This window comes from Pimephales promelas, chromosome 16 (genome assembly GCF_988280905.1).
Source record: "Pimephales promelas chromosome 16, fPimPro1.hap1.1, whole genome shotgun sequence".
In the NCBI taxonomy this organism is placed as follows: domain Eukaryota; kingdom Metazoa; phylum Chordata; class Actinopteri; order Cypriniformes; family Leuciscidae; genus Pimephales; species Pimephales promelas.
In genome coordinates this window covers 32567078-32586066 of record NC_142784.1, presented here as the reverse complement: position 1 = coordinate 32586066, position 18989 = coordinate 32567078, and the positions used below count along the sequence as shown (strand labels likewise).

The 18989-nt window shown below is 38.8% G+C and overlaps 1 protein-coding gene across 5 annotated transcripts in view; it reads left to right on the top strand.

The window, feature by feature from the left end:
• The window catches only part of gria4a (glutamate receptor, ionotropic, AMPA 4a), a 101900-nt gene that overhangs the window by 35163 nt on the left and 47748 nt on the right, over nucleotides 1-18989 (top strand). For all 5 annotated transcript variants that reach the window (XR_016146732.1, XM_039660290.2, XM_039660289.2 and 2 more), the window contains exons 5-9: nucleotides 5360-5413; nucleotides 6702-6860; nucleotides 9047-9214; nucleotides 12127-12231; nucleotides 12363-12470. Coding sequence is in view for 4 of the 5 variants with exons in the window: in XM_039660290.2 (XP_039516224.1) it covers nucleotides 5360-5413; nucleotides 6702-6860; nucleotides 9047-9214; nucleotides 12127-12231; nucleotides 12363-12470 (594 nt within the window). In the remaining variant the exon portion in view is untranslated. The remainder of the gene's footprint in view (nucleotides 1-5359; nucleotides 5414-6701; nucleotides 6861-9046; nucleotides 9215-12126; nucleotides 12232-12362; nucleotides 12471-18989) is intronic.

Below are 18989 nucleotides of genomic sequence, written 5' to 3'. Positions count from 1 at the left end.
CTATCCGTCCTAAATAGTATTCGAAAATAGAATTAGTGCGTCCCAAACCGCAGTATGTTGAAATGAGTGTTTCAAAGATACCCGGATGGTCTACTCTTTCCGGTCAGTGTAGATCGATGCACACTCTAACGGCTGATATTGCCCACAACCCATTGCGCGTTGGACGAGGATTCGGTTAGAGAACTACAAACACGAGTAAAAAGTGTTTAAAAAAAACTACAGACACGGAGGTCGCGCGAGTCCCGCGGTTATGTTGAGAGGTTTAGATAAAGAGGTTTGAGTGATTAATTATCAGTATCTGACCTAACGAAAATAATTTATTCAATGTTCTCCACATTATATTGCATCTGCAGCAGCATTGTGAACTTTTGTAAGGATACGTTTAGCCATTACTTTTTAAATGCATCATTATATTCGAATAGCAAAACACGAGGAAATATCCGCATTAAAGAACCACGATTGGCAGATGAACGTGCTCTCCGAAACGGTAGGAAATCAAATTAGATTGAATGGAGGATTTTAACTGTGACGAGATGATTGACAGGGCAGTTTACGGTGACAGGATGCACGCAGCACGCGACCGAGCCGTCCGTTAAAGATGACGTGATAGTACGTCCCAAAGCTTGCCAACTCTTTTGCTACACACTCAAAAGTATGTACTTTTTTTTCACAAAAAGAGTACATACTTTTAGGGCGTAGAATAAGTAAGCGAATTGGGACACAGGGAGTTTTTTTGCGCATTTACAGTCACATGATTTAGATGACGCGGTGTGTTTGGTCCGCACAAGCCGTGAAAAGCGAAGCCAAAACGCCTCGATCGCCCCCTGGTGGCCAGTCCTAGTATAGCTCATAAACCCCGGCTCCCCGTGTTATTCAGCTACACAATTAAATTACACTTCAAATATTGTTTTTCCAACGATGATTTCTATCATTAACGGTAGTTTTTATCATGCTGATGTAATTTCAAGTGTTTGTTTTTAGGTGGTGACGTCATGATTGACGGCTGTAATTGACAGGTTCTCTGAGCGAAAAAGACACTAAAGCACCAACAGACTTTTTTCGGGATCTTCGGAGGACTGAGGAGATTGGAGCTTTAAATTTAATATATACATTTCTATAGTTAATTTTAAAAGTTCCAAGATGTCAGCACCATATCGGGAGACTGGCGGCTCCACTTTTCAGCAATGGAAGAGTGTAGAAGCGTCGTACATCTTTTTTTACAGTCTATGGTTTGGACAGAATACGAGACAAGAGTTCTTTATTAGTATAAGGATAACAAGATGCTAATGGATAGCAAGAGGGAAAAATATGTGGATAGCAAGAGGGAAAAATATGTTTTAGTCGCATAACACCGAAAATGCCGTCATTTTGCAATCGTTTTTTTAAATCGATATTTAGAGAGAAAAAAAAGCAAAAGTTTTGCGTAAATCTGTAATGGAAACACACACATTGCACGTTATTCCTAAACAAAATAAAAAAAATTTTTTAAAAAAAGTATAATCTTGCACCAAATCGATAATCTTGCACCAAATCGTATAATCGTGCAATAAATCGATATTTAGAGAAAAAAAAAAGCAAAAGTTTTGCGTAAATCTGTAATGGAAACACACACATTGCACGTTATTCCTAAAAAAAATAAAAAAAATTTTTTTTTTTAAAAGTATAATCTTGCACCAAATCGATAATCTTGCACCAAATCGTATAATCTTGCAATAAATCGATATTTAGAGAAAAAAAAAGCAAAAGTTTTGCGTAAATCTGTAATGGAAACACACACATTGCACGTTATTCCTAAAAAAAAAAAAAAAAAAAAAAACATAATCTTGCACCAAAATTAGTGATCACTAATTTTGTGATCACTAAAAAAAAATCACTCATTTTTCGATTCCTCCAACCTCCATAAAGTTTTCAGAAATTTTATTTGTATTAAATTTTACAATTTATATATATATATATATATATATATATATTGTAGAACAAAACATTTTTTTTAATTTAATACAAATAACATTTCTGAAAATTTATTGTTTGAGAAATGGTTTCGATGTTTTTTTTTTTTCAATTAATTCGTGTAAAAAAAATCGTTTTGCTTACTCACACCAGACTTCTCAACTAGTTTCATGTCAACAAAGCTAAAGGTGCACATTGATTGACAGGCAGAAAGGCTTTCTGATTGGCTATAATAGCACAGGCCGCCTCCCACACACATTTGTTACTTTTTTGCAGAGCCTATGATTGTCACAGCCACACACACACACACACACACACAAAACCTATTCCAGCAATATGTGTCAGGTAGCAGGAACAGTTTATGGGTGGCACTCCAGAATACTAAATCGCTTACAGCACCTTTAAAGGAAAGGCATAAAAACACAAATCACAGAGCGCTGGAGGATCACAGAGCGAGATGAACGATCAGTGCTTTCCTTCTCGCCTGCGATTTGTTATTTCCTCTGTGACGCTCTGATCCTTCCTCTCGGTTCCTCACACACTCTGCCTGTCATGTGCAGTGAAACTCACAGTAACACGATGTACGGAGAGACTGCTGCCAGACAACCTGAAACCGACACATCACAGCGACCCGAGCTGAAGTTAAAGCAACTTTGCCCTTTTTAAACCCGTTTTATATTGTTATAACGTCAGTAACAGGGCTTGACATTAACTTTTTTGCTGACGGGTGACTGTGGATAGTGGTTTTCCAAAGTTACTAGCCACTCAGTGTATTCACTGGCCACCATTTTGACATCGATTCCATGGGAAAAACTGCAAAATTGATATTTTTAATATTGTGTCATCTTTGGCAGCCTGTATATTAGGCTACTGTCACTTTAAGAGCTGACGCACAGATCCGTTAAACTGCTTTATAGCCAAAATAGTGTCTTTATGAAGACGCACTTTGGGTGTGAGCACAAAATCTGCGGGAATTAGTAAAATTATGTTTAATATGCACAATCCCACACCGAAATTCAAGTAAAACAATATTCATCCGGAGCAAATGAATCGAGTGAGTGAGGAGAGGCGGGTGTGTGTGTCGGGATGAGAAATTCACGTTTATTGATTATATTTCAAATAAATGCTGTTCTTTTGCACTTCATTAAAGAATCCTGAAAAATAAAATGCATCACAGTTTCCACCAAAATATGAAGCATAACTGATAATAGCACTTTCAATATCATTTTTGAGAGCCTGAATACACAAAATTCTCACCATCAATATTTTCAGGCTAATAATAACATTAAAAATTAACATATATTGGTTGATATATTGTGCATCCATATAAACATTTCATACAACATATTAACTGAAATAATTGAACAATATTACGGTGTTTTTTGATCGGAAAAAAACGCAGCCTCGCTGGTCTGGAAACCTTATGATGGCTGGAGTGTATTAATGTGTGTATCAGCGGTAATGATGTTGGAGTCACAGCTCGGCTCTCGGTGTGTCTGATCTATGAACTCTGAGATTGCAGGGTGTGTTTGATTGTTGCACGGTCCGTCTGTTCCTCGGGCAGACCTCGAAAGGTGCCCATCTATCAGCCTGACAGTAGATTTGGCAAATACAACCAGACACACACACACACCCCGTCTCGCAGTTGGACATCATCAGGTACAACATCAACAGAATGTTCTCTCTACACGAGCCGCCAGTCCTGCCAGCGTGTTCCTTGAGCAGATGTGGATCTGGCATCACACACACACACACACCGGTTACACACTAGACTAGACCAGGGCTTTTCCATCTTCTATATGCCACGCCCTCGCCATCAGAGAAGAGATGTAAGAACCAGAGGAAGTTTACAAGGGAACAAGGATTTTAAAAAAAGAAATAGTAATTTATATTAGAGCCAGATCGATATTATCGGCCGATATTAGGCATTTTCCAAATTATCGGTATCGGCAGTTATAATGGCCGATAATTTTGTATCATATTTTGATAATTAATATTTTAAACAAAATTCGTGACCATCATGTCCAGTTTTGCTGCTGTTAAATAAGCCGAGAATGAAGTGGATTTAGCTAGTAGTTACATTGTTGTTACAGTGTCGTCCTTTTAACTTTTGACAATGTGACTGAAGTATTTCTTTAATAGCGCGTGACAGTTATAGCAATGAGACGCATCATCTATCCTTGGCCTGTTATATTGAAAATGTATGTTTTACAATTTGTTGCGCATTTCTGAAATAATAAGTAATAAAAAATATCGGCCGATATATCGGAATATCGGATTTTAAAACCAATAAATATTTGTATTGGTATCGGACTTCAAAATCCTTTATCGGTCGGGCTCTAATTTATATATATATATATATATATATATATATATATATATATTAGGGGTGTAACGGTACACAAAAATCACGGTTCGGTACATTTTCGATATGTTTTCGATACAGCAAAAAGAACGAAATGCCAGAGAAATTTCCTATTTGTTTAAAGAAAAAATATTTTTAAATAAGTGTGAGTTTTCCTAGATCTTGAAACTTTCAGGTTTATAAATGGGGGTCATCTTTGAAGGATGAACAAATAATGTTTTGGTCATCACATTAAAAATAACATTTAAATATATATTTATTTATATAATATTTGAATTTTGAAGTGCTGGAAAAAGATGTGTGAAGTACTTGAAAGCATTTCACCATTCCAGCCAAACTGGTTCCAGTTAGTGTTACTATATTAAATCCGTGGTGAATGTTGCTGGTCTGTGGACGTAAAGTACTAGTTCATTCACGGCACAATGTTTCTCCTGGTTTCCATGACAGCGCTGTTTGATCTAATAGAGATCTACGGTTAATAACGGAGAAATGTGAATGCATCTCACTAGATCTCGCAGTGTTATTACCTCAGTGGCGAATTCAAATGTTTTCTTTACCGGATCTCTTAGCGCGGTGTGGTAACAGTGTTGCTTGATCGAGATCGGCTCGCGCTGCACAGATGTTGCTGGTCCGGACTGATAAACGATCCGTGAAGCACATAACGAGGAGCGCAGTTTCGTTCGGCTTTCATTACCCTTACCATTTGGATGTTGCGCAACGTTGTGTTGGCCGCGTCAGCACGAATTTTGACGGCAAGAAAAATGGTCCAAGCAATCGTTCGGTTTGTATGCGTACCGAACCGGAAGCCTCGAACCGAAACGGTTCAATACGAATACATGTACCGTTACACCCCTAATATATATATAATAAACTGCAATATTCCATAAAAAGAACAATTGCCCATTTTCATTTCATGGTGACTTTAAAAAAGCATTTCTGAATGTCTGATGGAAATGCAATACTTATACACTTTCACAAATATAAGAAATGTACAATTCTCTCACTCCTTATTTTCTTCTCTGTCTCTCTCTCTCTTTCTCTCAGATTGTGAGTGTGGGGAAACATGTAAAAGGATACCACTACATCGTCGCTAACCTGGTGAGTCCTGGCACTGGTTTATCCAGCTGAGAGAGAGAGAGAGAGAGCGCTCGAGGAAATGAACAAACGTAGAGGACAGTGTGTCCTCTGGCCGTGTTTCTCTGTGATGGAGCCGAGCGATGTGCCGCTTTATTTACCTGAATAAAACCCCAGACTAGAATTGGCATAATGCTGGCACATTATGGCATCGCTTGTGCTCCAGACATTCCTCAAATCAGGTGCGCTGTTACTTTAAAGGGATACTCCAATAATTTTGGAAATAGGCTCATTTTACAACTCCCCCAGAGTTAAACTGTTGAGTTTAACCGTTTTTGAATCCATTCAGCCGATCTCCGGTTCTGGCGGTACCACTATTAGCATAGCTTAGCATACATCATTGAAGTGGACAAGACCATTAGCATTTCTCAAAAAAAAAAAAAAAAAAGATCAAAGTGTTTCGATATTTTTCCTATTTAAAATTTGACCCTTCTGTAGTTAAATTGTGCACTAAGACCGACGTAAAATGTAAAGGTGCGATTTTCTAGGCTGATATGGCCCAACTATACTCTCATTCCTGCGTAATAATCAAGAAAACTTGTAAAACTTGCCGTACCGTGAAATGATATGACCCAGCGACTGAAAATAGGCTAATACTACAGTAACTACAGAAGAGTCAAGTTTTAAAACTCTTGAAACTCTTTGGTCATTTTTTTTTTAATGCTAACGGTCTTGTCCACTTCAATGATGTATGCTAAGCTATGCTAATAGTGGCACCGCCAGAACCGGAGATCAGCTGAATGGATTCAAAAACGGTAAAACTCAACAGTTTAACGTAAAATTAGCCTATTTCCAAAAAAAGTGGAGTAGCCCGTGGAGTAGTGAGCAGTGCCATTTTCACCTTGAACATTTACACAGAATATTACTTTAGGCCGTCTCACTTTTTTTTTTTCCACGTTTATTACGAAACCAAAACCCTACATGGTGTTGAGTTTGGCACATCTCACATGTTTTCTTATTGGGTGACACATCCATCTGAAATGATAGTTAGTCTCAGGGAATTTGCCGTCTTTTTCATTTTCAGAGACTCTGACTATGATGGACCGCTGAACCCGCACTTTGTTACGAGTGATTTATGGTCGCTTATTTGTGCTGTGCCTTAACTCTGTGTTGACATTTGTTAGTGTGTCAGCATGTGGGATATTAAGAAATGTTATAACTCACTCTGCCTCACATTCGTTCAATTCATCTCCCGTTTTCCATCTGCACCTTTTCATTCACCCTCGCTCTAATTTCCTCTCTCCCCTGACAGGGTTTTAAGGATATTTCTCTTGAGAGGTTTATGCACGGCGGGGCAAACGTAACCGGTTTCCAGTTGGTGGATTTCAGTAAAGCAATGGTGATCAAACTAATGCAACGCTGGAATAAACTAGACCAGAGGGAGTATCCAGGATCTGAGAGCCCACCCAGGGTAAACGCAAATACATTCACAACATAATTAAAGCCAAATGTAAACCTGAATAGCAAACATTATGAATTGAGAGCGTCATTATTTGGACATGATTTTAAAGACTTGTGCTGTAAACACTAATGAATAATTCCTTTTCGACTTGAAACGTGTGTTATTCTTTGCTCAGCAAACAACAGGTTGCAGATCTGATGCTATAATACTCTGTGGCAGAATTCCAGTCACAGATGTTTAGCCAATCAGACTGTGACAGGGCACATTCTCCGTCAAGCTTTAGCCAATGAGAAGCTGCCCGGTGATATCTAAGTCAATTACGCCATGACAGACTGCAGCCGGAGCCACATTTTAACCCGTCTGTTGGGAAATTAAGTCAGTGTTTACGTTGTGTTGATGCCCTAGTGAAAAATAGATATAGCAAAATGGATTTGAAATTCATTTATTTTATGCTAAGTATACTAAAAATACATGTATTTGCTTAATATAAATACCTTGCAATTGTACTTTAAGTTTGCTAAAATTGGAACAAGTAATTGTGTACTTAATGCACTTTAGTAATAACTAAATACATACTTAAATGTATTTGATTGTGCTAAAGTCTAACTATTGCAAGTATACTTTAAATATCTTGCATTTAAGACTGAGAGACCCTACTACACTCTAAAAAATGCTGGGTTGTTTTAACCCAACTTTGGGTCAAATATGGACTAACCCAGCCGTTGGGTTAAATTTTTACATTACATTTTTAACCCAACATTTCGGGTTTGTCCATATTTGACCCAAAATTGGGTTACAACAACCCAGCATTTTTTAGAGTGTATCCTTACTAATAGTGGTATTAAAACACATTTAGGCTTAATTGCATTGTGCAATAAAGAAGTACTCCAAAATAAATTTGAATTACAATATTTATATCAGTAGCCCAAGTTAAGCGATATGTCAGTAAATATGTTCATGGATTTGTACATATTTACTGACATATATTTTTAGTATATATATATATATATATATATGTGGCCCATTTTTTTTCAATGTTTGTTTTTTTTTTATTAAAAAGTTACATTTTTTTCAATTAGGGAACACATGTGATCCTTGGACAAAAGCAAATATCACTACGTATTTGTCTCTTGTCCAAGGATCACATGTGTTCCCTAATTGAAAAAATTTAACATTTTAATAATAAAACAAACATTGAAAAAAATGGGCCACAATTAAATATATATACACATACTATACATCTAAAATGTGAGGACCAACGCTTGCACCATCAAGCTCTTGCAGTACCGCACAAAATGATTACAGCTCTCCCTAACTGGAAAACAGTACAAATCTAAATCATTAAAATGATTTTATGCTGTATAATCTCACCTCAGCTAAAAAAAAAAAGTCGCTTTTCCCCTCCGATGAGAACATGGAGTTCCTTCTCTACTCCCATTGATTAGCACTTCCATCCTGCAGTCCCTCCCTGCTATAAATTATCAGAGAACATCAAACCAATCTTTACAGGTTTATTAGAGCACACTATATAGGCAAGATCCTTCACTACCTCCATCTCTTGAGCGCTGTTGATTTTCTGCATCTCACTCACTGACTCCCCCTTTAATGATTGTTGTTTGTTTCTGTCTTTCCTTCGATGTTAATTGGATGTTATTATGCCTCTGCTACAACCATAAATCTTCATTTCCTCTGATCAAGTTCATTCATAATGTCTTGTGTCAGTGCAGACCCAGCCGCTGAGGCTTGTTCTGTCTTATTGGGCAGGATTTACTCATGCAAATAGCCATGCTTTTGTATTTGTTTATGGAAATTAGAGATGAAAATCCATTTTGATAATTGGTAAGGTTGGTGCAGAAGAGAAAAACGATGAGATCCCTGCACTGCTTTCCCCAGCAATCTCTCTGAATCTTTACTGATCTGTAGCAACAAACAACTTTACAGCTAAATGGCTTTTCCAGTAACAAGTAGCGGCGTCACTACATTGCAGTTTTATGTCACATTGCATTACACACAGCCTTACAAGCAAGCAGGCGGAGGCAATAATCAATGTGCTCACCTAGAATGCCCTCTCTGTTGCATTTACATCTACTTTAGGCACGACGACAGCTTAGCATTACATTTGATATGTGACTGAAAACAGGAAGCAAGGGTAATGTAGTGTGAATTAACACAAAATATTCCTTTTACCCTTTTAGTACACATCATCATTGACGTATGATGGTGTGCTAGTGATGGCAGAGGCGTTTCGAAATCTGCGCAGACAGAAGATTGACATCTCTCGCAGAGGCAATGCTGGAGACTGCCTGGCCAACCCAGCTGCTCCTTGGAATCAGGGCATCGACATGGAACGAACTCTGAAACAGGTGAGAGCGGGTGGGATTGTGTAAGACAGATGAGAGCTGATGCTGTGAGCCAGGTGAGAGTGGGCAGGAATCTGTACGGCAGGTATGAGTGGGTGGGAATTTGTATGACATGTGGGAGTGGGTGGGATGAGTGGGGACGGATTCTGTACAACAGGTGGGAGTGGGAGGGAATCTGTATGACAGGTGGGAGTGGGAGGGAATCTGTTCGACAGGTGGGAGTGGGAGGGAATCTGTTCGACAGGTGGGAGTGGGAGGGACTCGGTACGACAGGTGGGAGTGGGAGGGAATCTGTTCGACAGGTGGGAGTGGGAGGGAATCTGTTCGACAGGTGGGAGTGGGAGGGAATCTGTTTGACAGGTGGGAGTGGGAGGGAATCTGTTTGACAGGTGGGAGTGGGAGGGAATCTGTTCGACAGGTGGGAGTGGGAGGGACTAGGTATGACAGGTGGGAGTGGGAGGGACTCTGTAGGACAGGCGGGAGTGGGTGGGACTATGTACGAGACGTGGAGTGGGTGGGAATATGTACGACAGGTGGGAGTGGGAGGGAATCTGTAGGACAGGTGGGAGTGGGAGGGACTCGGTACGACAGGTGGGAGTGGGAGGGAATCTGTATGACAGGTGGGAGTGGGAGGGAATCTGTATGACAGGTGGGAGTGGGAGGGGCTCGGTACGACAGGTGGGAGTGGGAGGGAATCTGTATGACAGGTGGGAGTGGGAGGGGCTCGGTACGACAGGTGGGAGTGGGAGGGAATCTGTATGACAGGTGGGAGTGGGAGGGGCTCGGTACGACAGGTGGGAGTGGGAGGGAATCTGTTCGATAGGTGGGAGTGGGAGGGACTCGGTACGACAGGTGGGAGTGGGAGGAAATTTGTACGACGGGTGGGAGTAGGAGGGACTCTGTAGGACAGGTGGAGTGGGAAGGAATCTGTTTGACAGGTGGGAATGGGAGGGACTCGGTAGGACAGGTGGGAGTGGGAGGGAATCTGTATGACAGGTGGGAATGGGAGGGACTCGGTAGGACAGGTGGGAGTGGGAGGGAATCTGTATGACAGGTGGGAGTGGGAGGGACTCGGTACGACAGGTGGGAGTGGGAGGGAATCTGTTTGACAGGTGGGAATGGGAGGGACTCGGTAGGACAGGTGGGAGTGGGAGGGACTCGGTACGACAGGTGGGAGTGGGAGGGAATCTGTTCGATAGGTGGGAGTGGGAGGGACTCGGTACGGCAGGTGGGAGTGGGAGGAAATCTGTACGACGGGTGGGAGTGGGAGGGACTCTGTAGGACAGGTGGAGTGGGAAGGAATCTGTTTGACAGGTGGGAATGGGAGGGACTCGGTACGACAGGTGGGAGTGGGAGGGACTCTGTAGGGCAGGTGGGAGTGGGAGGGACTCTGTAGGACAGGTGGGAGTGGGAAGGACTCGGTACGACAGGTGGGAATGGGAGGGACTCGGTAGGACAGGTGGGAGTGGGAGGGAATCTGTATGACAGGTGGGAATGGGAGGGACTTGGTACAACAGGTGGGAGTGGGAGGGAATCTGTTTGACAGGTGGGAATGGGAGGGACTCGGTAGGACAGGTGGGAGTGGGAGGGACTCGGTACGACAGGTGGGAGTGGGAGGGAATCTGTTCGATAGGTGGGAGTGGGAGGGACTCGGTACGGCAGGTGGGAGTGGGAGGAAATCTGTACGACGGGTGGGAGTGGGAGGGACTCTGTAGGACAGGTGGAGTGGGAAGGAATCTGTTTGACAGGTGGGAATGGGAGGGACTCGGTACGGCAGGTGGGAGTGGGAGGAAATCTGTACGACAGGTGGGAGTGGGAGGGACTCTGTAGGACAGGTGGGAGTGGGAAGGACTCGGTACGACAGGTATGAGTGGGAGGGAATCTGTAGAACAGGTGGGAGTGGGAGGGACTCTGTATCAATGGTGACAATGGCTGCATCTAAAATCACATACTTCCTTACAATATAGTAGGCGAAAAACTGTATTTGACAAAAGTAGTATGTCCGAATTTACAGTACTCATAAGAGAGTAGGCATAAGTACCTGGATAACCTTCATCCGGCGAGATTCTGAAATGTGGTATATGAATGTGGTACACTCATACTACGCACACTCAATACGATATACAAAGAACTATTGTAGTCAGAATAAGTACCTACTCAAGAGAGTATGTGATGTTGTATGCAGCCAACAAATGGGATGCTGTCTGACAGGTAACAGTGGGCATGACTCTACAGGTGAGACTGGGCAGGACACTGTTTGAAAGGTGAGTGTGGGTGGGACTCTATAGGACAGGTGAGAGTGGGTGGGCTCAGGTAAGACTGCAGGATGCTGTCTGAAAGGTGAGTGTGGATGGGACTCTAAAGGACAAGTGGGAGTGGGTGGGCTCTAAGACAGGTAAGACAGCAGGATGTTGTTTGAAATGTCAATGTGGACAGTAGTCTGTACACCAGGTGGGAGTGGGAAGGACTCGACATAACAGGTGAGGCTGGGCAAGATGCTGTCTGACAGGTAAGACTGGACGGGTGCTGTCTATGACAGGTGAAAGTGAGGTAAGAGTGGGCGGGATTATATGCAGGTGGGAGTAGGCGGGGCTTTCCCTGAAAGGTGAGAGTGGGCGGGACTCTGTATGACAGAGGACTTGGCGGAACTTCATGGGGGCTTTAATACTGCAAAATGCAAAGGATGTTGCATAAATTAGCTATCAAAGTGGTTTAATCACTCTGACACTAGTCAAGTCAAGTCAAGTCACATTTATTTATATAGCGCTTTTCACAATACAGATTGTATCAAAGCAGCTTCACAGTGATAACATGTAAGTAGCACTACTTAAAGGTTTAATCCACTTACCAAAAGTGATGTGTGTAACTGTCTGTCCTACTAATACTTCTTTGTGTGTGTGTGTTTGTATGTAAAGGTAAGAATCCATGGTCTCACTGGGAATATCCAGTTTGATCATTATGGACGCAGAGTCAACTACACCATGGACGTCTTTGAGCTAAAGAGTAACGGCCCCCGCAAGGTCAGACACAAAACACACTTTCATGCATTTAGACACACACAAGCAACATTTATACAGATACACACCGTAAATTCACACAGAAGCCCCCCCACACACACTGGATTGATTACCCTGTCGTCTATCATCTACAGATCGGTTACTGGAACGACCTGGATAAATTGGTTTTGGTCCAGAATGAGCTCTCAATGGGCAACGACTCCGCTATGGAGAACAGGACGGTTATCGTCACGACTATAATGGTAATGTACTCACAACCAACATCTGCAGTCTTACACACATAGCGCCATCTAGAGGGAGCAGGACATATTCTATCAGTTAGATATACTTGAATAAAACTGACTGTATTGGTGAGAGGAACAAGGAAAGAAAGCGAGCCAGTGAAAGAGAGAAAGAGAGAGAGCTGATGGTGCAATAGTTAATTTATCACGTTAAACTCATCAGTTCTGCCATAGATAAGGGAACAAGGGGGTTACATTGAAGAAAGAAGTTTACAAATGAGTATTAGGTTGATGTTTTAATTTCCCTTAAAACTGCGCCACAGTTACCATAGATTCCAAAAAATCACCATAGTTATTAAGGAAACATGCCACTAGGTGACTAAAAACATCTTGATTTTGGTCGGCGGTGTCACACCTACCGACTGTTTTTGCTGAAACGTCAAAAGTCTGTCACATTCAGTGATTAATAATGTATGAGATGACAGACTGAAAGACTGCCAGTGACATTTCCATCCTATTTTGTCACGGATTGCTGAAACACGAACAGGAGCACCATGCAAGCAATTATAATAGAATGAATGTACATACGCATATTCAGATACACTGTGTGACTTTGCATTCGTTGTCAATTCTTAAGCCTGAGAACATTTACATTTACATTAATGCATTTGGTAGACGCTTTTATCCGAAGTAACTTGCATTGCATTCATGAATTCTCTGGCAATGGAGCCCATGACCTTGACTTTACTGGTTTAAGCTACAGGAATGCCATATCACTCACAGAAGAAGCTCACTGGTCACTGCCAAGACCAGGAGAGCTGCCCACGTTCAGGCTCAGATTATTTCAAACTAGCTAAAAGTTGCTTCAAAGTCAGGGGCATTAACAAAAAAGTTGAGTCAGATGACCTCTGATTCTCCAACAGAGAATCTTTGAAGCTCAAAGCTAAAATAAGATTAGAAAGACACCAGTATTAAAGCTCTAAAAATCCAGAGCCTTTTAGCAGTTGAAATTAGACAGACTCCAGGCGTTCATGTTTTAGAAGCAAATCTTTTCAGCAGGCTTGGATATTGTTTGAAATTTAGCAATTCTGATTCCAATTCCACTTCTGCTTATTGATTTTTTGATTTAAATATGAAAAAAATATTTTTTTTTCTAATATTTAGATACCAAACATATTTATTCTGGCTTTTTGCGAAATATTCTATTGCTGCTGAGTACTATGAACAACACACAGCAGGCTAAAGAACACTAACTAATAAACTAGACTAACTAATATTAATTTCAAACGCAAATTAAGACAAGTAAACAGTCAGAACAAATAAGCAAATTAACAATAGCACAAATTAATACAACTGAACAAAGTTCAGAAATTAAAGTAAAATCAAGTAAAATAACAAAATTTTCTTTTTAGATTGATGCTTATTAAAAAGAGTTACGCAAGTTCTTCAGTCAAGACCAGTAAGTGATTTTCTTAAGTTCTTTGATTAACCGTAATGACTCAGCAGGTTTATTAGGCTGCTGCCACTTTAAGAGCTGCACAGATTCAATATACTGTTACACATGTGTTTTCTGTTTACGTTAGCGTCAGACATTACTGACTGTGTTTACGAGGATATTTTGACATTGTTTTGTGTACTTCTCCATTCAAACACAAGAAGAGTCAAATCAGGATTCATGAGTTTTCTGTCGTGTTTTCATAGGCTTGAATGGTTTTAAACCACATTGAAATGCGCATAGACAGAAATCGATCAGTGGAATCAAAATTTTTATTTAATAACAAGTATCCATTTCATGACCTTAGGTATCCAATTCCAGAACGGGAATCGATTTTTGATTCCCAACCCTATTTTCCAGTCACTTTTTTGAACGAAAATCTCAACATTAAAAAGAAAATAGAACATATTAAGATAATAAATTGCATACTTTTTCTTGTTTCTTTTTTACCCTAAGTTTTGATTGTCAATCTTTTAAGTCACAGCTTTTAAAAATCTTTAATTTTGAAAATATCAACATTACAATTAAAAGAAGGTAGAACATAAAAATACAAATATTAATAAACTGAGCAAAAACAGTGTATTTTTTGGTTTATTTCCTCTTTTTATGTGTAAAGCTTTAATATATTAATGCCATTATTGTCTATTTTTCTAAAAGTTTGTATATTCAGTATTTTGAGCTGAATTTCCAGTGGTTATATAATTATTAGTTATAAATAAGTATAATTATAAATAATTTTGGTATTTTGGAGGAAACTATGGTTACTGTGGTAAAGTCTGTAAGGGTTTAAATAGGGAATAAGAGCGCTAGAAAATTATACCTTAGCAGGCTCCTCCTCTCTCTCTCTTTCTCCCTTTCTCTCTTTTCTTTTCTGCCGTGCGCTTTTTAAGGCGATGGAGAATTTTACCTCTGCAGGATCATCATCGTTTCCTTCACTGCTAAAGAATCCACTGTTCAGACACTGAGCAGAGAGAAGAGGACGAGACAGCCGAGAGACATCAGAGATAGTGCATGATTCAGCGGTTTTCACACACTCCTTCAGCTGGGACCGCCGCGTTAAACTTTCACTAACATTCATCCCACGTACCTGAGCTGTGTAAAAAGCAGCTTTGTGGGTATTTCGCTTTGTCTTTTTGTGACTGCTTGCCCTTGCTTTATGAATTACATAGTTGGCATTTAAAGGCATCATGAAACTGAAAATGACCCAAGGTACTTTCTTAACAAATGTCCCTGCATGATACTATATTCTTGAAAGAACGAAGTTTTTATAATCTTTAAATGTAATAATTTTCTCCACCTATGCAACCACGTTCTTACTAAAAAACGGTCACATGGGCATTGATGCAAACCAATCATAGCATTTAAGGATACACCGATATCATTTTGTCTGATACCGATAACCGATCATTTTTTATTTGGAAACCGATAATTCTTTATTTGGTAACCGTTGACCGATAATTCTTTATCTGGTAACCGATAACCGATAATTTTTTATTTGACAACCGATAACCGATAATTCTTTATTAAGTAACCGATAACCGATAATTTTTTGTTTGACAACCGATAACCGATAATTCTTTATTTGGTAACTAATAAACGATAATTTTTTTATTTGACAACCGATAAGCGATAATTCTTTATTTGGAAACCGATAACCGATCATTTTTCATTTGGTAACCGATAACCGATAATTTTTTTTATTTGACAACCGATAACCGATAATTCTTTATTTGGAAACCGATAACCGATAATTCTTTATTTGGTAACCGATAACCGATATTTTTTTTTTATTTGACAACCGATAACCGATAATTCTTTATTTGGTAACCGATAACTTTTTATTTGACAACCGATAACCGATAATTCTCTATTTGAAAACCGATAACCGATATATTGGACTGTAAATCAAAAAGTAAATTGTTATATAAATTTTAGAGAGCCTGATTACAAAAATTCAAGCACACAATAATAACGCTCTCATTATGCTTTTATGTAGCCGATATGACAGACGTGCGGTGCTAATTTTGCACTTGACTGTATTTTATTTCATATTTGAAGCAATTCAAAAGAAAGTGTCTCAGCTGAAGGAAATAATACATTATTTTATATTTATCGACTGCAATATATCGCCTTATTGGGCCGATAACATTAACATGTTTTGTATGAAACGTTTGCCGATACCGATAGGATGGGCGATTTATCATGCGTCCCTAATAGCAGTGATCCAATAAAGTCAAATTAAATAAAAATTTTATAAAATTTAAATTTTTCAGACGCGACATACATTGCATTTCAAGGGACATATTTACATTATTATCGGTTCTCGCTTTCCCTGGGAATCGAACCCTTGACCTTGACGTTGAAAGCGCCAATAAAAGCATAATACATATAAACCCAGGAACATTTTAAAAACTAAATGTATTTATTTTTAAATAAATGGCGTCACAATTTAGTGCATGTTATTCTAAAGAAATTTCTAAATCTTTCATCAAAATGTAATAAGTGTATTGACTTTTCTGACATAACCATAGACGCATGGGTGGGAAAAAAAATAATATAAAGTATTATTATTCCCTCTAAAATGATGGAGCATCGTGACACTTTATGTTGCCTTTAAATGTGGTGAGAAACACCAGAGGATTGTGTTAATGGAGGTCTGGTTCCCTGAGAGCGTGTTATCCGTGTTTATGAGACTCGAGGATCATCTTCATCACACTGTGATTATTTTAGCATCACTGATACTCTATTATAGTTCATGTTATAGTTTAATATTCCAATTCATTTATTTACCGGTTTCATTTTAGTTCATTTTAATATTTTTGCTGTGTTTTTGTCAATTTAATTAGTTTTCTTTTTGTGTATGCCTATATATTTATTTAATTTTAGGTTTGGTTATTTTAGTACATAAGTTAAAATAAAGAGAATTTTATGATAATTACATGCACAATATTAGAATATGAACTTCAAATCTCATGGGGACTTATAAAATATAATGTAAATAGTTATATATACGGTCGAAGTGGTTCTAAGGGAATATGTGTGTTACAGTAGTTTACTGTTGATCTTGCCAATTTAATGCCAGTTAACCTTAATACAAAACAAAGGTTATGGCAATATAGTAAGTAATGATACATTTGAAAATAATAATAACCATTGGGATACTTGGGAGAAATGTGGAGGCTGAAGGTCAAGCTCATGTCCGTCTTCACAGCGTTCGCCACTGGCGTTTCAGATTTCCCACAATGCACTGCAAACTCACCCTGAGCGCCGACGCCAATCTGATCTGAAACGCCACATTAAATCTGAACAAATAAAACATTTTGTTCCTCATTAAATATACCCGTTGCGTTATATTAGCAGAATTGGTAGCGAATGGCATTTCAAACAAGAACTGTGTAATTACACATTGCGAGCGCAAACAAACGGGGCGATTCTTCCCATAAATAGACACGTTAATTAATCCGATGAGAGTCCTCGAACCGACCGAGCGTGAGTGTGACAGATGCAGAGAAGCGGATCTCCATGCACAAGCAACACATCCAGATGTGTGTGTGTGTGTGTGTGTGTGTGTCTGTGGTTTGATGGGTGTGACGTGGGCGTCGGGCACACACACAGAGAGAGAGAGAGAGAGAGATTGCGGAGTAACTGATAGCTGTAATTAGTGTAACTCCAGGCTGAGGAGATGCGAGGCGTGTTTCCTCAATGTAACGTTCATTAACTCCACGCCTGCAGACAGAAGCATATTTATCTACACTGAAGCCTGTGAGATCACGAGAATAAGCCTTTCCAGTCACACTCATCCTGTCCTCTCACATGAAAACCGTTACTACTCGCTTTAGAAGTGGAGAGACTGTTTCAGTGGAATTATTATTATTATTATTACAGTCATAAATCAGTTCATTTCCCTGCTTAGTTTTTAAGTTTAAGCAAATTTTCTAACTTAAAATGAATCGTTCATTTTTAAAAAGGTAATGCATTTTTATTTTACTCACCGTCACGCCATTTCTTGAAATGTTTAGGATCTACAAACATACCACAAAAGTGTCTGTAAAGCACCACAAAAGTCATTTTTGGATATCTATATCTATGAACAGCATCGGTGGCATCAAAAACCACAGATAAAAGTGATAAGTAAAAAATTATTTGCAGTGCTTTCCACTTTTCTTCCCTCATATATTTATATATTGACTAGTAAATATATAAAAACATTTATTTGAAAAAATTACAAGTGTATTTATTTTAAACTTTTGTGCATTACTAAATTATTTATATAATTATTGGTAAATATAATTTATTTAAAACTAAAAATTAAAAAAGTATATTTACTCCAAATACACTTTTTGTTCAGAAAATAAATTATTAATTTACTAGTAAATATTTGCATTAATAATTAGTAACCTATGTTCAGTAAAAAATGTTTATTTGTATATTTACTAATACATATATGATTTATTTTAAAAAAAAATCACAGTATATTTACTCCAAACACAATCTTGTTCAGAATATTAATATAGAAATTAATGATTTGCTTAAAAATAAATGGAAAGTATACTCATTCGAAACACACTATTCGTCTATTTATAAACAATAAGGGGCAAGAAGAAATGCTTCACGACAGTAGACTCACAGATTCATAAATTAAAACAACTTACTTTAACTTATTGTTAAACCTTCATGTTTACATTCTGCTGTCATGTGCCTTCATATCCACAGCAACGAGTTTCCATATCAAAGTGAAAGAAAATAAATGTGGCAACTGAAAGAACATGTAAAACAATGTATATTCACTGTAAAATAATTGACTATCAAATGAATGTACTTTGACATTTACAGTGTTGTTTGTGTGTCTAAACGGTGCTTTAATGTTTAGAATGATAGAGATGTTCTCTTTATTTTATTTTCAATATAAGAACTTGTTTAATTTAATTTGCTGTAATTATATCATTTAATCATCATTGACCTGTTGATTACAGTGACTGCACTCTAATGGTTTGAATGAAATCCATGTTTTGCATAATTCTCACAGACAGTTGTATAAATGTGTT